This window comes from Leptosomus discolor, chromosome 1 (assembly GCF_034619465.1).
Source record: "Leptosomus discolor isolate bLepDis1 chromosome 1, bLepDis1.hap2, whole genome shotgun sequence".
Taxonomy (NCBI): domain Eukaryota; kingdom Metazoa; phylum Chordata; class Aves; order Leptosomiformes; family Leptosomidae; genus Leptosomus; species Leptosomus discolor.
In genome coordinates, this window is record NC_141391.1 from 135,051,141 (window position 1) to 135,065,971 (window position 14,831).

Consider the following 14,831-nt stretch of genomic DNA (forward strand, 5'->3'; position numbering starts at 1 on the left):
ATAATGGGGGCTTAGACAGTAAGCACACTTGGACTCCTGTGACAGCTGTAATGAAACCTACCTGAAGTGATTTAAAATAAAGGGTAATTCTGTTGCTGCTACTATCAAATCAAATCTTATGACACAAATTACATGTAATAAGCATTAAAGTAAGCAAATCATGTTTTTACTAGGTCCATGGCCCACCTTAGCAAGTATTTAAAAAGATTCTGTTTTGAATCTATTCAGAGCAAAATCTATTTCACATTTGTGTTATATAAGAGGGAAAAATAGGAGGACAGGACCACATCAGGTAATTGGAAATGTTTTGTTTAATCTCACTTGTTTTGTCTTCTTCTAATGTTTCATGGGTTTTAGCTTTTAGGAACTGAAGGTTATAACAATCTTAATGGTCAAATATGATTTCAAAATGACAATGAAATTGTACCAGTGGAAAAAACATGGAAGGAAAACTTAAACAACAGATTGCTATTTTTGCTTTCTTTTCTATATGTATTTAGTCGTGGTAAACCAAAATTGCATGTTTCAACAAAAAACTGTAAAAAATTAGCTTAAATAGTGAAGTGGGATAAGGCCAAAGTGTGTTCACTATGCTAAAGAACAGAGTCTAGATTAAATAGGATACTATATAGTTCAAGAGCGGTAGGAAACACCTGGGAGTAGGACGGGTTTTCTGAAAAGTAGTTTTTAATGTTAAAAGAAGATTTACCTTTTGATGATAAGTCCAGGATGTGGTGTTAGAGGAGAGATATAAGGCCAAAGAAAAAAAAAGGAGAATGAAGAGACTACTGTTGACAGAAGTGGGTGGAAACAAGAAATAAAACTGGAAATCTGCTTTGAACATGTGCACAAAGAATTTGTATGTATCTGACAGCAGGTGAGACTCACTGTATCTTAGTGTCTCTCACCTTGTTTTTGAAACACTTCTCAACTGGAAATTGGACACTGTCTGCCACCAGCTCCTTGGCAGGGTGTAAAGTATATACCAGCAACTGAAGGGCTGGAGCCATTTTCTCATTGACCACAAGTGGGATGGTGAAAGTGCCAATTTGGTCTGTTAGAAGAGAGAAAGAGACCAATAAGGAGAGAAGCACAAAGATTTGCTGTAGTAGTAGCAATTCTTATCCAGCATATAGCTGTACCAGTCAGTGGAGCAATCTGTACTTAGACGATAAACTGAAACATGGTGAATGGAGTTAAATCTGTCAGCTGGTCACAAGCGGTCTTCCGCAGGGCTCAGTATTGTGGCCAGTCTTGCTTAATATCTTTATCAATGAGCTGGATGAGGGGATTGAGTGCTCCCTCAGTAAGTTTGCAGATGACACCAAGTTAGGTGGGAGTGTTGATCTGCTCGAAGGTAGGAAGGCTCTACAGAGGAATCTGGACAGGCTGGATCGATGGGCCAAGGTCAATTGTATGAGGTTTAACAAGGCCAAGTGCCAGGTCCTGCAGTTAGGTCACAACAACTCCGTGCAATGCTACAGGCTTGGGGATGAGTGTCTGGAAAGCCGCAAGGCAGAAAAGGACCTGGGTGTGCTGGTTGACAGCCAGCTGAACAGGAGCCGGCAATGTGCCCAGGCAGCCACGAAGGCCAACAGCATCCTGGCCTGTATCAGAAATAGCGTGACCAGCAGGAGTAGGGAAGTGATCGTCCCCTGTACTCGGCACTGGTGAGACCACACCTTGAGTACTGTGTCCAGTTTTGGGTGCCATAGTATAAGAAAGACATTGAGCGTGCTGGAGCAATGAAGCTGGTGAGGAGTCTGGTGAACAGGTCTTACGAGGAGCAGCTGAGGGAACTGGGGTTGTTTAGTCTGGAGAAAAGGAGGCTGAAGGGAGACTTTATTGCTCTCTACAACTACCTGACAGGAGGTTTTAGTGAGGTGGGGGTCAGTGTCTTCTCCTAAGTAACTAGCAATAGGATAAAAGGAAATGGCCTCAAGTTTCTTCCACAGGAGGTTTAGACTGGACATTAGGAAAAATTTATTTACTGAAAGAGTGGTCAAACATTGGAACAGGCTGCCCAGGGAGGTGGTGGAGTCACCATCCTCAGAAGTGTTCAAAAAAATGTGTTGATGTAGCGCTCCTACGCTCCAGCTTTCACCCATTGCCCCTTGTCCTATCATTGGACATGACTGAGAAGAGCCTGGCTCCATCCTTCTGACACTCACCCTTCACGTATTTATAAACATTAATAGGTCACCCCTCAGTCTCCTCCAAGCTAAAGAGACCCAGCTCCCTCAGCCTTTCATCATAAGGGACATGTTTCACCCCCTTAACCATCTTTGCGGCTCTGCACTGGACTCTTTCAAGTGGTTCCCTGTCCTTCTTGAACTGAGGGGCCCAGAACTGGACACAATATTCCAGTGTGAGGGTGACGGAGCACTGGAAGAGCCTGCCCAAAGAGGTTGTGGAGTCTCCTTCTCTGGAGACTTTCAAAACCAGCCTGGACGCCGTTCCTGTGTGACCTACTGTAGGTGGTCCTGCTCTGGCAGGGGGGTTGGACTAGATGATCTTTCGAGGTCCCTTCCAACTCCTAACGTTCTGTGATTCTGTGATTCTCTGATTCTAGACATCGTTTAGTGGGCATGGTGGTATTAGGTTGATGGTTGGACTTGATGATCTTAGTGGTCTCTTCCAACCTAATGATTCTATGATTCTATGAAAAACCCCCTGGATTTGCCAGGAAGTGACATGCCTGGGTTTAGGTCCAGGTGCCTTCAGATTTATTGTGGGTTTGAACATGTGGCCAGATTCAGATAGCCCCCTAAGACAGACAAGTTCTCTACATTATCCTTTGGGAAGATCTTTACAGGACACTACTTCTTGACTCAGCTGAACTAGTTGCTGGACTAAATCTGACTTTGTAGTGAACTTAGTGGTAGTGCCAGTATCACACACACATGCAGGGATGGAGATAATAGCTGCTGTATACATTCAGGAAGTCTTGCCTTGGTCCTCAGTTCAACCATCCCTCTATTTTTTTTTTTTAATGCAGAAACATGGATTGGCAACTTAACTTACCAGCTTGGATATTAACTTTAATTTCCCCTGTAAGGACAATCTTGCCTTTTGCCATGCCCTGTGCAGAGAAGAGCAGTACATTTATGGGTTGGTAGAGGTTGGAGGTTGGAGGGAGAAAGCGACAATCAAGTTCAATATACATCGACAGGACAATCAAGGCATGTATATTGAGATGGCTTCAAATGCTTAAACATCAGCCTTAGGACATGCTGGATGCTGCCACTGCTGCTGCTACTGCTGGGGCCCTTGTCACTGGTCAGGAAACAAAAAGAAAAGGAAGGGAAGGGGGAGGCAGAAAATAGTATGAAGAGTTTCTTGGAGGGAAACCCTGACCTGGGACATTACAAAGGTGTTCCTTATTATGGAATGGATTAAACCAGAAATGGGGGTCATTTTTCCTGAGTGAGTAGTTTTGCCAAACCACCTCAGTGCTGTTTCTGTTCTTGGGTTGCTGGCCATCGTGCTTGCTGGTAAACCAAAACCTGGAAGAGCACTCCCTGCCATAATTGCTGTGGATGGACTGCCAGATAGCTGCCTGGTCAAGCCCTTTCAGAAAACAGTGTGACAACCACACACTCACCACATAGCAGAAGTTCATGGTGTTGATGCTCTTGTATCCTTCTGTGTTCAAGACATAGTGCACACTGATTATCATCTTCTGCCCACAGCTCAGATCTTTCCACAAAGGCTCAATCCTCACAAAACTGTTAGTCCAGGAGTAGAAACGCTGGATGGAGAAAGATGCATCGGGGTAGGAAGGCTCTATCCAGCCTTCAGAGTGGCACGGATCACTGGTTTTATAAGTTGCCTGATCAGGAGAGGGAGTGGGGAAGAAAAGGAAAACAAACATAAGTCACTAGGGAAATCATTATCACATACTGACTTCAGAATTATTAGTTCACACAACGCATATATTTAAGAATTGCATTTAAAACCAAACAGGTAATGAAAAGGCAGCCCAATGATCTTGCAGCCTTGCAGCAAGACATTGCATTGCAACAACTCAGGTGTTTTCCTCACTTCTTCTACAGTAATTTTTAAGAGCTCCAGAATATTAAACAAGCCAGAGAAAGCACATTTTTTATTACCAGAATTCAAATTTCATCCCATCCTTTTTCAGTTCAGTTTGAGAGCAGCCATCTCTCTCTTTGTCTCTATTCAGCCTTGTTTCGTACTCACTTTCAGACTGATCTCAGGATCAAACATTTTGGACGTGTCAATGCTAAATTCTGCAATGCCATTATCATCAGTGGTGAAGTTGTCTGTGTTCTTGTTATTGACAAATAGCTGAATAACCTCATTGGAAATAGGAGAGTTGTCTTTGTCTACCAGCTTGATCTGTAGAAGAGAATGCGTGTTATCTTTTTCTATGTAGATACTAATGTTTTGCACTCCTTTGCTCTGCACACAACAAAGTTGCATTTTCTTCTTCCCTCAAAGCAATACTTAAGAACTGAAGTGTCTCTTTCTTCACTTTCTGGCAGCTGTCTCAGCTATCTTATGAAGTTTGGAGCAGGACCTTCCTCGGCATCTGTTGCATCAGTGATTGATAACATCCTTTTGTGGAGCAAGAACTTCTTATGTCTCATCCCTTTCCTGATCAGTCCCTTCTGACTACACATTTCCAGTTTAAAGATATACTCCCTTTCCTTCATTTTTTCCTTTCTTAGGAAGAAAGCTGCTGATATATTCAGTGTCTGAAGACCTTTTCTCCAGATCTTTGATTTGAACACTTTTCTGATTCTGTCCCTACTGTCTCTGCTCTTTATGTGATAAACAAACAAACATAAAATAACAGACACAAGAAGACAGGTAATTCTAGATTGCTAGAACTGAGCATTCTTTTTGAGGTTTTTTTTTTTTAGAAGATGATGGCAGAAATAATATTAAACACAAGCCTAAGACACTGACTATTCTCACTATCCAGAAACAGCATGGAGACAAACAACCTTTGAAACAAAAATAACAATAGACAACTAAAAGGTGAATGTTGACTTCAGTGGGACTGAATGCAATGAAAGTGAAGGCATACAACATATGGCCAGCAATAGATATTTCATAGTGATGGGAGGGACTGTGAACAGCATGTGATGGCACGAGAACAGGGACTGGGGTCTTCTAAGTCTTGAGAAAGTATGAGTATCAGTGGCTTCCAGACAATAGTTCCATTCATATGACCCTCAAGGGGGTTTTATTTTGCACAAAAGCGAAGAAGCTGCCTGAAGACATCAGCAGCAACTTTGTCTCTGAGATGTAACATCCTAGCCTCCTACCCACCATGTTTAACCTCGTATGTGTGTGTCAATATGTGTGTTTGAGGAATTAACTGTGGCACGTCACCCCAGGAAGCCTGTTGACCCCCATCCTCCAGTAAGGGATGGTAAGGTGCACAGCAACCTGAAGAATAGAGCAGGAGTGGGGACCAAGTGAGAGAGTTATATAGACATCTTCCAGAGGGGAAAAAATCCTTGAAAAACAATCTCTTCTCTCCTTTCAGTGCTACTGGTAGGATGTCCTTTTACCCTTTCCTTATTGAAAAAAACTGAACCAAAGGAAAGAGAGAGATTTATCCCTACTCTTTAAACCAGACAGAATTATGTGGGATTTGTCATGAAACACAAAATCATGAAAAAGCTTTTTGAGACAGACACTGTTGTTATTTCCTTGATTTTTTTCTTAAATTCCTTCCACTCTTTCTTTCCTCATCCCCCAGTGTTTTTATTCATCTCTGGCATGCAATGGTCAGTTCTGAAGTGAGAGGCAGTGATCTATATCAAGCTTAAAATGCCAGTTAGAAAAATGCTAGTTAACAGATTGTTTTGGTTCAAAGCATTTCTGGCAGAATCATACTCAGAATAAACTAATAGTCTTCAGTATTCAGAACTACCAATAGGGAACTGTAAGTAAAGAAAGAAGATTGCGGAGGACACGTTCAGCCCCAGTCCCCCAAGTGTTTCCATCACTGTTGTCATGTGCTTGCCTGTCAGTCATCTTCAATACAAGCTCTCTATGCCCTTGCTTACCTGTCCAAAGTAAGGAATTCCTCTTCTGTAGTGACGATCCATGTTCTCAAACTGTATAGTGCTCATCACACGAGTTATGGAAATAGACTCAGTAGCTGTAAGTTGTTGGCCTGTGAGACATGTCCAGAGTTAAGAGAAGACATACTTTGTCTTGCATATAGCTTCATCAGAGTTGGCATTTTCCTGTCACTGTGCTTATAAAAATGGATCATCATCTTCTTCAGGAAGAGCAGGCAGAGGCTGAATATATCCTACTCTCCTTTTTGACCACATCACTGTTGTTGTTTCTGACTGTCTAGAAGGGATTACCTGTTCCTTTCTCTGTGACAATGGCTTTCACATCAAGATTTCTCATGTAACCAATGCGATTTAGCTCAAAGATCTTGGAGCTGAAATCCTGTGAGAGGCAGCCCTCTGTCTCCAGCTGGAAAGAGAAGAAAACAAATCCTGTTACCCAGGATCACACCTTTCAGAGGATGCTAGCAATACATGGGACCCTTCTTTAGTGAGTGAAGTCTTTTCCCACTACTTTTAACATGATTTATACAGGACTGATGGAGGCTTCACTGTCTACGCTTTTCAGATGGGAAACTGAGAAGTCCTTCTTCAGGCCTGTAGGAAACCAAGAAGTGAAATGAAGTGCCCTGATTTCCTAGCTAGTGATCTAATCAAATAGATAAGTATACTGAAGCAAAGCATCAAAGAAAGAAAGAAAAGTATGATAAGCAAAGGCAGAGAAGCAAGAACACAGGAGGGAGGGCAAGCACAAACAGAAATAATAATTAGGTATCATACATCTTTGGTAAATGATTGACAAACTGGGCTTTTCTTGCACCTCCCATATGAATGAAAATCCCTGCACACGCTGAGCTGCACTTTCCCTTCAACAGGCTGGCCATAGGTATACCTAGGGGAAGAGGAAGTAAGTCCATGAGCTGGTGCTTGAAAAATTGACTTAAGCTAACATATGCAGGAATAGATTCAGAACAAGCAGTTAGGAAGCCAGAGAATGGAATAGTTTCACAGGCTTTTTCCTAACGGCTGTTACAAAAAAGATGATACAACTCAGAAGTTGAAATATTAATGAGTTCTAGTTCACCCCTAAACCCATGAAACAAAACCACACCTTAAATGTAAAAATAAATACCTCTTGATGGACAGACATGGCTACCAAGCAAATTATGACTGTTGTGTCCACTCTTCAGGTTAGACTGGGGTTCTAGAGTCACTGAAATCAAAGCAAAACTCCTCTTATCTGCAAGGGGATCAGGATTTCAACATTTGATTGAGTGGTTTCTACATTATAAGATATTGGTGTTAGAGAAAACAAGGTCCTTCTGAAGGACTAAGCTTAGAGGGGGAGTTAAAGACAGATGGAACCCGAAGACACCTGCTAGAATTTAATGGTGCTCTGCTGTATGAAGGTCTCCCTCTGAAGTGGGTTCTTGGGAGTGGACACATCCTACTTTAGCAGGGGACCTCTCAAAATATTTATTCAACCCACCAAACACCAGCTGGAAGACAATACTCATACAATAAAGTAAGATGAGCACACAAGTAAACAAAAGCTCCAACCACCAAGTCAACCCTGACTAACATCTAAGGCCCTGTTTATTTTGGTCTCTTCTCTAAGTCCTGTCTCTTTCCCCAGTCCTTGGGAAGTTGTTGCTCTTCAGCATATTTCCTAACCACTCTGCACATAGTACTTACACTGCACAGACTTTTACTGTGAACTCTGAATCCAGGACTGTAAGGCTTTCTGGTGCAGTGACCGTGACATCAAATTTTGGCAACACTAGGACAAAGAACAAAAAGAAAATAACCAACACTGGCATACTGTAAACTTGCAGACCCTCCTGAGATGAAAGAGAAAATGAGGGTATATCTTCAGTGTTAGTCACAGATGGAACGGGATCTCAGAACTGGAGTGCCACAATGGTCCAGAAGTGGCCTGACCTGTTAAGGCTCACAAGAGTATTTCTACAAAGCTTTGAAAAGAATTCAGGACTTCTGAGGTGAATCCTGTGATGTCTAGATGCCTTCCAGAGCATTGGCCAAGAAAGTTGGACATGGCTGGGAGAAAGTTAGTCACAGTGAAGTTTGCAATCAAGTTACTGATTTTTTATGCAGATTATTTTCCTAACTGAATCTGCGCAAAATGGTTAATTTATCTTCTTTGACTTTTTACTGTTGGGTTGTGGGTTTTTTCCCAGTTCTTAATGACAACTAATTGAAGCTGCATTTGCCCGAAAGTTGTTTAAAGTTTTAGCAGGCATAAGGGTTGACTGATAGGGCTCATGTCTAATAATGTTTTCCACTCTGAATAAAACCAACAGGTGGCATTTACCGTATTCCTCCACAAGAAATGAGTGATTTGTTTTATCTCCCGACTTCTTTGCTACGATAATTTTGTAGCTCCCCAGGATAGGCTCTTCAGTTAGTGGGAATTCAATCTGGATAATGTTAATTTCTGACGTTACATTTTGCCACTGAAAGATCCTGTTGCCCCGTGGATCCTGAAGAAAAAAAGAATACAGACTCACAGTTTGTTTGCCTTTGAAATCTTTTGCTACTAGCACACAAAACCAGAAACAAAGAAGAAAATAGGGCAAGTAGCTTTAACTCATTGGGGAGTTGCTTAATGCATGTGCATTGAGATAAATCATGCCTTTGTACTCTTACTATTAATGTTGCTAGAATCTCATCTGTTGGTCTCAGATTTAGGCATCCTCTGCCAGCACAAGGTTATTAGTCTCAGTCATCAGGGGAAGTTGCACAATACTGCTCTTCCCTGCTCTTTAGTGTATGTTGCTCTAGTTTTGTGTCAGGAGAGGAGAGAAAGAAAATCGTGCTCCCCCTTCAGCCGAGTTCATCCTACACAAACCTTGGCCTTTAGCCAACCACAGCTTTTTTTCGGCTGCTGGAAGAATGAAGGAAGCATTTCTTCTGCATTCATTGGGGTGTCATTTGCCTCTTATTATGTTATGCTAGTTAGACTAAAGAAAACTCATTCACACAATTTCCTTGAATTCTTCAAAGAACTGATGGCAGAAAAACATATGTAGAGCTCAAAATATGTATGATTCACTGCAAACAAAATAAAGTCACTCGACTTTACAGTATAACATGAAAACTTGCAGGAATGCTATCTAGATATGGACTGTGATTGCTATTTTAAAATCACCACAAAATGCCATGGAAGTGCTAACGTAAGTAGTACTTGTATCCACAGCCTTTATTTGTTCATAGGGCTGTTCAGCAGCAATTGAGTTATGAAAAGATATACCCCAAAATAAGTTGAGCAAACTGGAGGAGGGGGAGGTGAGTCAAAAGCAGGCATAAGAACAGCACAAGTTTTGACTACTGAAATGGATATAGGTATGATTTCCATGTTAGTAAGGCTCAAACAGCATCATGGGATTTTATGAAGTTTCTGTTAATTTCTGCCAGGGTACTCAGGAGCAAGATTTGTCTGTGTGTAGACACACACAAGCCAATATAAGCACATGTGTTATAGATTTTATTTTTGGATTTGTAATATAGTACAAAGAGAAAAAATTCTTACCTGAATTGCAATCAAGGGGTACTGAAAGAAGAAAAAATAAAGTGGGAGAAGAGATTAGGTGGCTGAACAAACACAAATTGTTTTTCCCAGGACTGTGAGAAATGAGTAACCAATAATCAGTATAATACCAGTGATCAGAGATCTTCATCTCTTATTTAATCAGTTTAATAGCAGTTTCACTTCAATAAGGAATTATATAAAGAGAAGAGATGAGATGAGAAAGTTTGTGATCATACTGGATTTAGTTTCAGTGCAGCTGCGGAAGTAGACTTGTAGAGGTGTATGTAAACCGTGATTTGGGCTTCTTTGATCTTATATCCTCACTCTGCCTGTTAGCACCAGCTCGTTAGGTAACATTGTGCTGTCTTCTGCATTACAACCACATGAGAGAAGGTCAGTAAAGACCCTTCCGTCTCTTAGCTTATGTACTATGAGCGTGAAGAGAGCTTGCTGGCAATGAAAAGAGTGCCTCTGATGAGATAAACAAATACGGTAACAACTTTCATTTTCATTTCCCAATTTCCAAAATGGGCAAAGTATCAGGTGGATGACTTATGAATTTTTGCCAGCAACAATTGCTGAACAGTAATAGCAGGAAACTGAACTGTGGGCTTTCTTGTCAGAGATAAAATAATGTCTGCAGCAACAAAATGGAGGGGTTTTTGAGCCTTTTTCCCAGCAATAGGAGGAGGTGTTGTGTCAGGAATCCAGCCTGCTACACACTTGCCCTCTTCCCTGTCTCTAGCATAAGGGTGGATTATAGCATGTGTTTAGGAAATCATGTTAATTCTTCGGCATTTAATCTCTGCAATATCTCATTTTATCCACAGCAACTGTTTATTTAAAATTTGAGAAGAGGTTGTCTCCCAGCAATTTTAAATACAGGGGAATATTACTAGTCACTCACCATCTCCTGAACAGGTTTAAAATTGAAATCCAAGGCAACAACACGAAACATCACTGGAAAGATAAGGAACAGGGTGTTAGCATTAACTGTAGTTTATTTGGCTGAGCATCATATTTTGCATTCATTAGTACTCCCAGTTTCACTGGGTCTTCTAACAGTCCCACTTGCAGAGGATGCAGGTGATGAAGTGCATCTGAAGGTAAAAGAATCCCGCACAGACTTTGCCGAGGGGACTTTTCCCCAGCATCGAGTTCTCCTAGTCTTTCATGGAAGTTTTCTTAATCTCAGAGAAGGGGGTATGACCGAATGAATAAGAACTGCTGTGCAGGTCAGGCAGTCTCAGGTGACAGCCATAATTCTTTTAGTGGCAGTTTGCATGATGTAGGCAAATTTGTTCCTCTTCATTTCCCCATCCTTAAAGTAGGGTTTGTTGCTTTGAAAATATGAAAGTTTCAAATATTACTGGAACATGTTGAAGTCTCAGTTGGTCCTAATGCAATGTAATTCCTTTTAGTTCAGTCTGTTCTCATCTTGTACAGGTTTTTGCCTTTCTTTCTTTCTTTTCTTTTTCTTTTTCTTTTTTTTTTTTTTTTAGAGGAAAACTGAAAGGTGAACAATGAATTACTGCATCAAAGAAAAGCATAAAAAAGTGTTTCAAAAATATCATTACAATGCATTACCTTTTCATCATTTAATTTAGTCTACTGCTTCACCAACCTCAAAACCAAGCCATTTGACAAATAATCAAGCCATGTTTGGAGGACACCTTGGTGGCACCAAATTCTGATAGGTAAGCTTTCTTTCATGCTATGTATCTATGTGGATAGAACTCATTCCTAATTAAAGTATCGTTGACCCAGTCTAATGGCTATGTTATTTGGCTGACCTCTGGAAAGAAGTATTCTTGTAGTATTTCCTACAGTGTTCTAGCTGTGTGCTAGAAGCCTTAAAGCCTAGAAGTGAAATAAGGAATGGATCTAGATACACGGTTCTTTTCATACATGGAGCTCTGTTTAATGGCCAGATGAGAAGTGTGAATAGGGGAATGGCATAAGTGCAGGGAAAACAACAACTTGAAAATATAAAGTCCAAAATCATCAGAAACCAGAAGGTAAATAGCATGATTTTGCCTTTAAAAACTTATAATTTGTTTTGAAATAATGGATTTCACTCTTGGTCTTTAAACTGTCTTTGTTGCTGACCAGCATCACAGACAGCAGACTATGGGAGCATTCTTTTATGCCAGGCACTTAAGTAGTGACCTAATCACCTCTTTCCACTATCTTGACCTGTCACCAGTAATGCCACAGCAGCAGTAAAAGCTCCCTTTTTCTGTCAGCTGGGAGGAAGGGACAAAGAAAGTTATAGAGAACATGGGATGACAGTCTCCTGCCATTGTGAAGATGACTCTCTGAGCTCCACAGCAAACACTTGTAAATGGTTTTAACAGAAACTCCAAAGAAACTGCCTAGACTGTACCTCAGTCTGAAAAACACCTTGCAAAGAAATTCAACCTGAAGAAATTGCTTCCTGAAGGACATGTTATAAACTAAATAGATATTCACCACTCTGTCCTGGTTTGTAGATGGGTTTGTCTGTCTGTACGAAGACAATGCTTTCTGTGTTCCAGATCATCACCGACCGCCGCTCTTCCAGGCTGACTGTGCTGCCTTTGGCAGAGAAGGAAATGAAAGCCAGTGGGGCAGAACTGACAGGAGGAATCTGTGAGGAAACAGAAAAAAACAAGGGGAGATTGCTAGTCTTGAAGTCATTTGCTCCAGAAACTGTTGAACAGCTATACCTGTGAACTAGGATCCTATGAAGAGACACCCATCTCACTTTCACCACCCTTATCACCTTCCATCACATTTCTTGGACCTTTCTTATTTCTTATGTCTATTAAAAAATGTTTCCCTGTCTGTTACTATGTATCTCTCCTCTGCTTCCTTTTTCCTTCAACAAGTCTTATTTCTTCCATTGTTCCTCTCCTGTACTCTCTGCTCTAATTTTCTTGTTCCTCCTTACATGTCTTTTCCATTGGGACATAAATTAAAATTAATTTACCGTGAAGTTGAAGCACTGTAGACCATTGCTCGCTGTCATGTTTTTTTCAAGAATAGTGGTATTAGCAGCATCGTGTTCTAGAATGACTCTGACAGATATTGTCTCATTGAGGTTAAGGAATTGCAGGCAAACCTGACCTGGAGAGTCAGTTTGGAGGACAGCAGGCACCATCAGGACATACTGCCTGTAAGATCCAAGCATCAAAGTGATCACTTCATAAAGGAAGCAGAAACAGCCTCAACAGGGTGAGACAAGTACAAAGCATTGTTATTATTCAGTACGTGCCAGTTAGTTTAGATTAAATATAGGACACTCTGAAAGTGCCCCTCACTCCTGCCCTGTAACTCCCAACTAGCCCAGCCCTGGGTTCCCAACACAGCTCTGCCAGTGCCCCTAACTCTTGCCCTTTTGCCCTTTGTCTGACATTTGGACCCATCTGCTCTTAGCAAAGTGCACTGCTGTTACAACTGCTATTGTCTTTTCTTAACACACACATTAACTTCTATGGAAGTTCTGTAATAGGCAGAAGGTCTGCTTCATATTAAATGAGAACCATTCACTTACCATCCACATTCCAGTTAGCTCTCCAGATATAAAAGATGAATGATATCAGTATTTAATATTTAAAGTAAAATTAGTGGCACTAATTAGCACTGTTTTTAAAGCCTTATCATGAATACTGTTAGTAATAATATGGTAGTTCTTACAGCTCAGGTTCCTTTGCAGCAGTTACATGCAGGAGAAGAATAGCCAAAAGAAACTTCAGCCACATTTTTCTCACTGGGAGACAGAAGAAAGAGATAAGTTGTCTTCCCAAGAAACAATTAATTGCCTACTAGTTTAACAGCTCTGCAACATTCCTTACCGAGCACTCCAGAGGAAAGGAGTTGTCCTTTCAACCCTCCCTGACTCCTTCCTTAGATGTTAGTGCCTTTATAATTGCAGCAAGGGGTGGAGATCCCAGTCTATCCTACTGCTTGCAAGAACCTCCCCTAACCCTTCTGCAACCTAAACCAACTCACTGTCTTCAGACTGTAACACTTTACTGCAGTTCTCTGAATGTCTACACAAAATGTCTTTAATGGTGTTGTTTTCAAGCTGAGGGGCTTTGCATTTTACACTGAGGCTTGGCACAGCACAGAAAAGCACAAAATGAACTAAACCACAATAAACCAGATTAACATTTGAGGGTCTTCCCCACCATTGTTGGAATTTGCCATCTGGATTTACAGGTCTGGGTGAAGTAGACTAGCTTTCTACACTTTGACACGTGATTCTGGTTAAGATAATGCATTGACCTCTCTTTTCCCTTGCTTCATAGATATTTTGGATATTGATGAAACAGAATAATAGAGAAGCCAGAAACAGAAAGAGATCTAGAAGGTCTTAACTTTGAACACTTTAGAGTGCTGTTGAAGTTTGATTCATTTCAGCTTGAAATTATCCAGTCAATGGGTCCATGTAAGTATTTTAGTGCCCCAGGTTTCTAGTTTACACATCCGTGTGGAAGCTAATTGTCTTGTTTAGGGAGTGAAAAACCTCAGCTTTCATTCAAAGACCTTATTTTAGGATAAAGAAGGATTACCTTCTCCTTTTGTTTTCTTGTGCTCTCAAGAGAAAACAAAGCACTCTGTGTGCTGCTCCCCACAAGAAAAGCCATGCTGAAAAGCAGGTGTTTGATAACTGCAGCTCATTTTTTTCAATTCATATTGGTACTGGGTCTGGCTCGGATGAAGTTATGAAATCAACTTTCTTCATAGTAGCCTGTGTGGTGCTGTGCTTTGCATTTGTGGTTAGAACAACTCACCAGTGTTTTGGCTGTGGCTGAAAAGTGCTCGCACAGAGTAAAGGTTTTCTATCTCCACCACCTCCCATCCAAAGGCCACTAGGTTGGGGGTGGGCAAGAGACTGGGATTGGACACAGCTGGGACAGGTGACCCAAACTGACCAAAGAGATATCCCATACTATATGACATCATGCTCTGGTGGGGGAAAGAAGAAGGAGGGGGGACATTTGTGGTTCCAGCGTTTGTCTTCTGAAGCAACCACTACACGTGCTGAGGCCCTGCTTCTCAGTAAGTAGCTGGATATCTGCCTGCCAGTGGGAAGTAGTGAATAAATTCCTCTTTTTGCTTCTCTTTCATGTGCATCTTTTGCTTTCCTTATTAAACTCTCTTTATCTCAACCCACTAGTCTTTTTGCCTTCCTTCTGCTTTGCTGCTGGCTGGGGTCAACACATCACTGTATG

The 14,831-nt window shown here is 41.2% G+C and overlaps 1 protein-coding gene across 1 annotated transcript in view; it reads right to left on the reverse strand.

Moving 5' to 3' along the window:
- The window catches only part of LOC104349708 (ovostatin), a 29,639-nt gene extending 16,284 nt beyond the window's left edge, over positions 1 to 13,355 (reverse strand). Inside the window, exons 1-14 of the mRNA XM_086460939.1 lie at positions 13,291 to 13,355; positions 12,584 to 12,767; positions 12,085 to 12,241; positions 10,520 to 10,572; positions 9,613 to 9,633; positions 8,395 to 8,563; positions 7,758 to 7,842; positions 6,843 to 6,954; positions 6,357 to 6,471; positions 6,048 to 6,157; positions 4,204 to 4,362; positions 3,605 to 3,832; positions 3,025 to 3,082; positions 909 to 1,054 (exon numbers count right to left, since the gene is read on the reverse strand). Coding sequence (XP_086317065.1) covers positions 909 to 1,054; positions 3,025 to 3,082; positions 3,605 to 3,832; positions 4,204 to 4,362; positions 6,048 to 6,157; positions 6,357 to 6,471; positions 6,843 to 6,954; positions 7,758 to 7,842; positions 8,395 to 8,563; positions 9,613 to 9,633; positions 10,520 to 10,572; positions 12,085 to 12,241; positions 12,584 to 12,767; positions 13,291 to 13,355 — 1,662 coding nt within the window. The remainder of the gene's footprint in view (positions 1 to 908; positions 1,055 to 3,024; positions 3,083 to 3,604; positions 3,833 to 4,203; positions 4,363 to 6,047; positions 6,158 to 6,356; positions 6,472 to 6,842; positions 6,955 to 7,757; positions 7,843 to 8,394; positions 8,564 to 9,612; positions 9,634 to 10,519; positions 10,573 to 12,084; positions 12,242 to 12,583; positions 12,768 to 13,290) is intronic.
- Between the last annotated feature and the right edge of the window lie 1,476 nt (positions 13,356 to 14,831).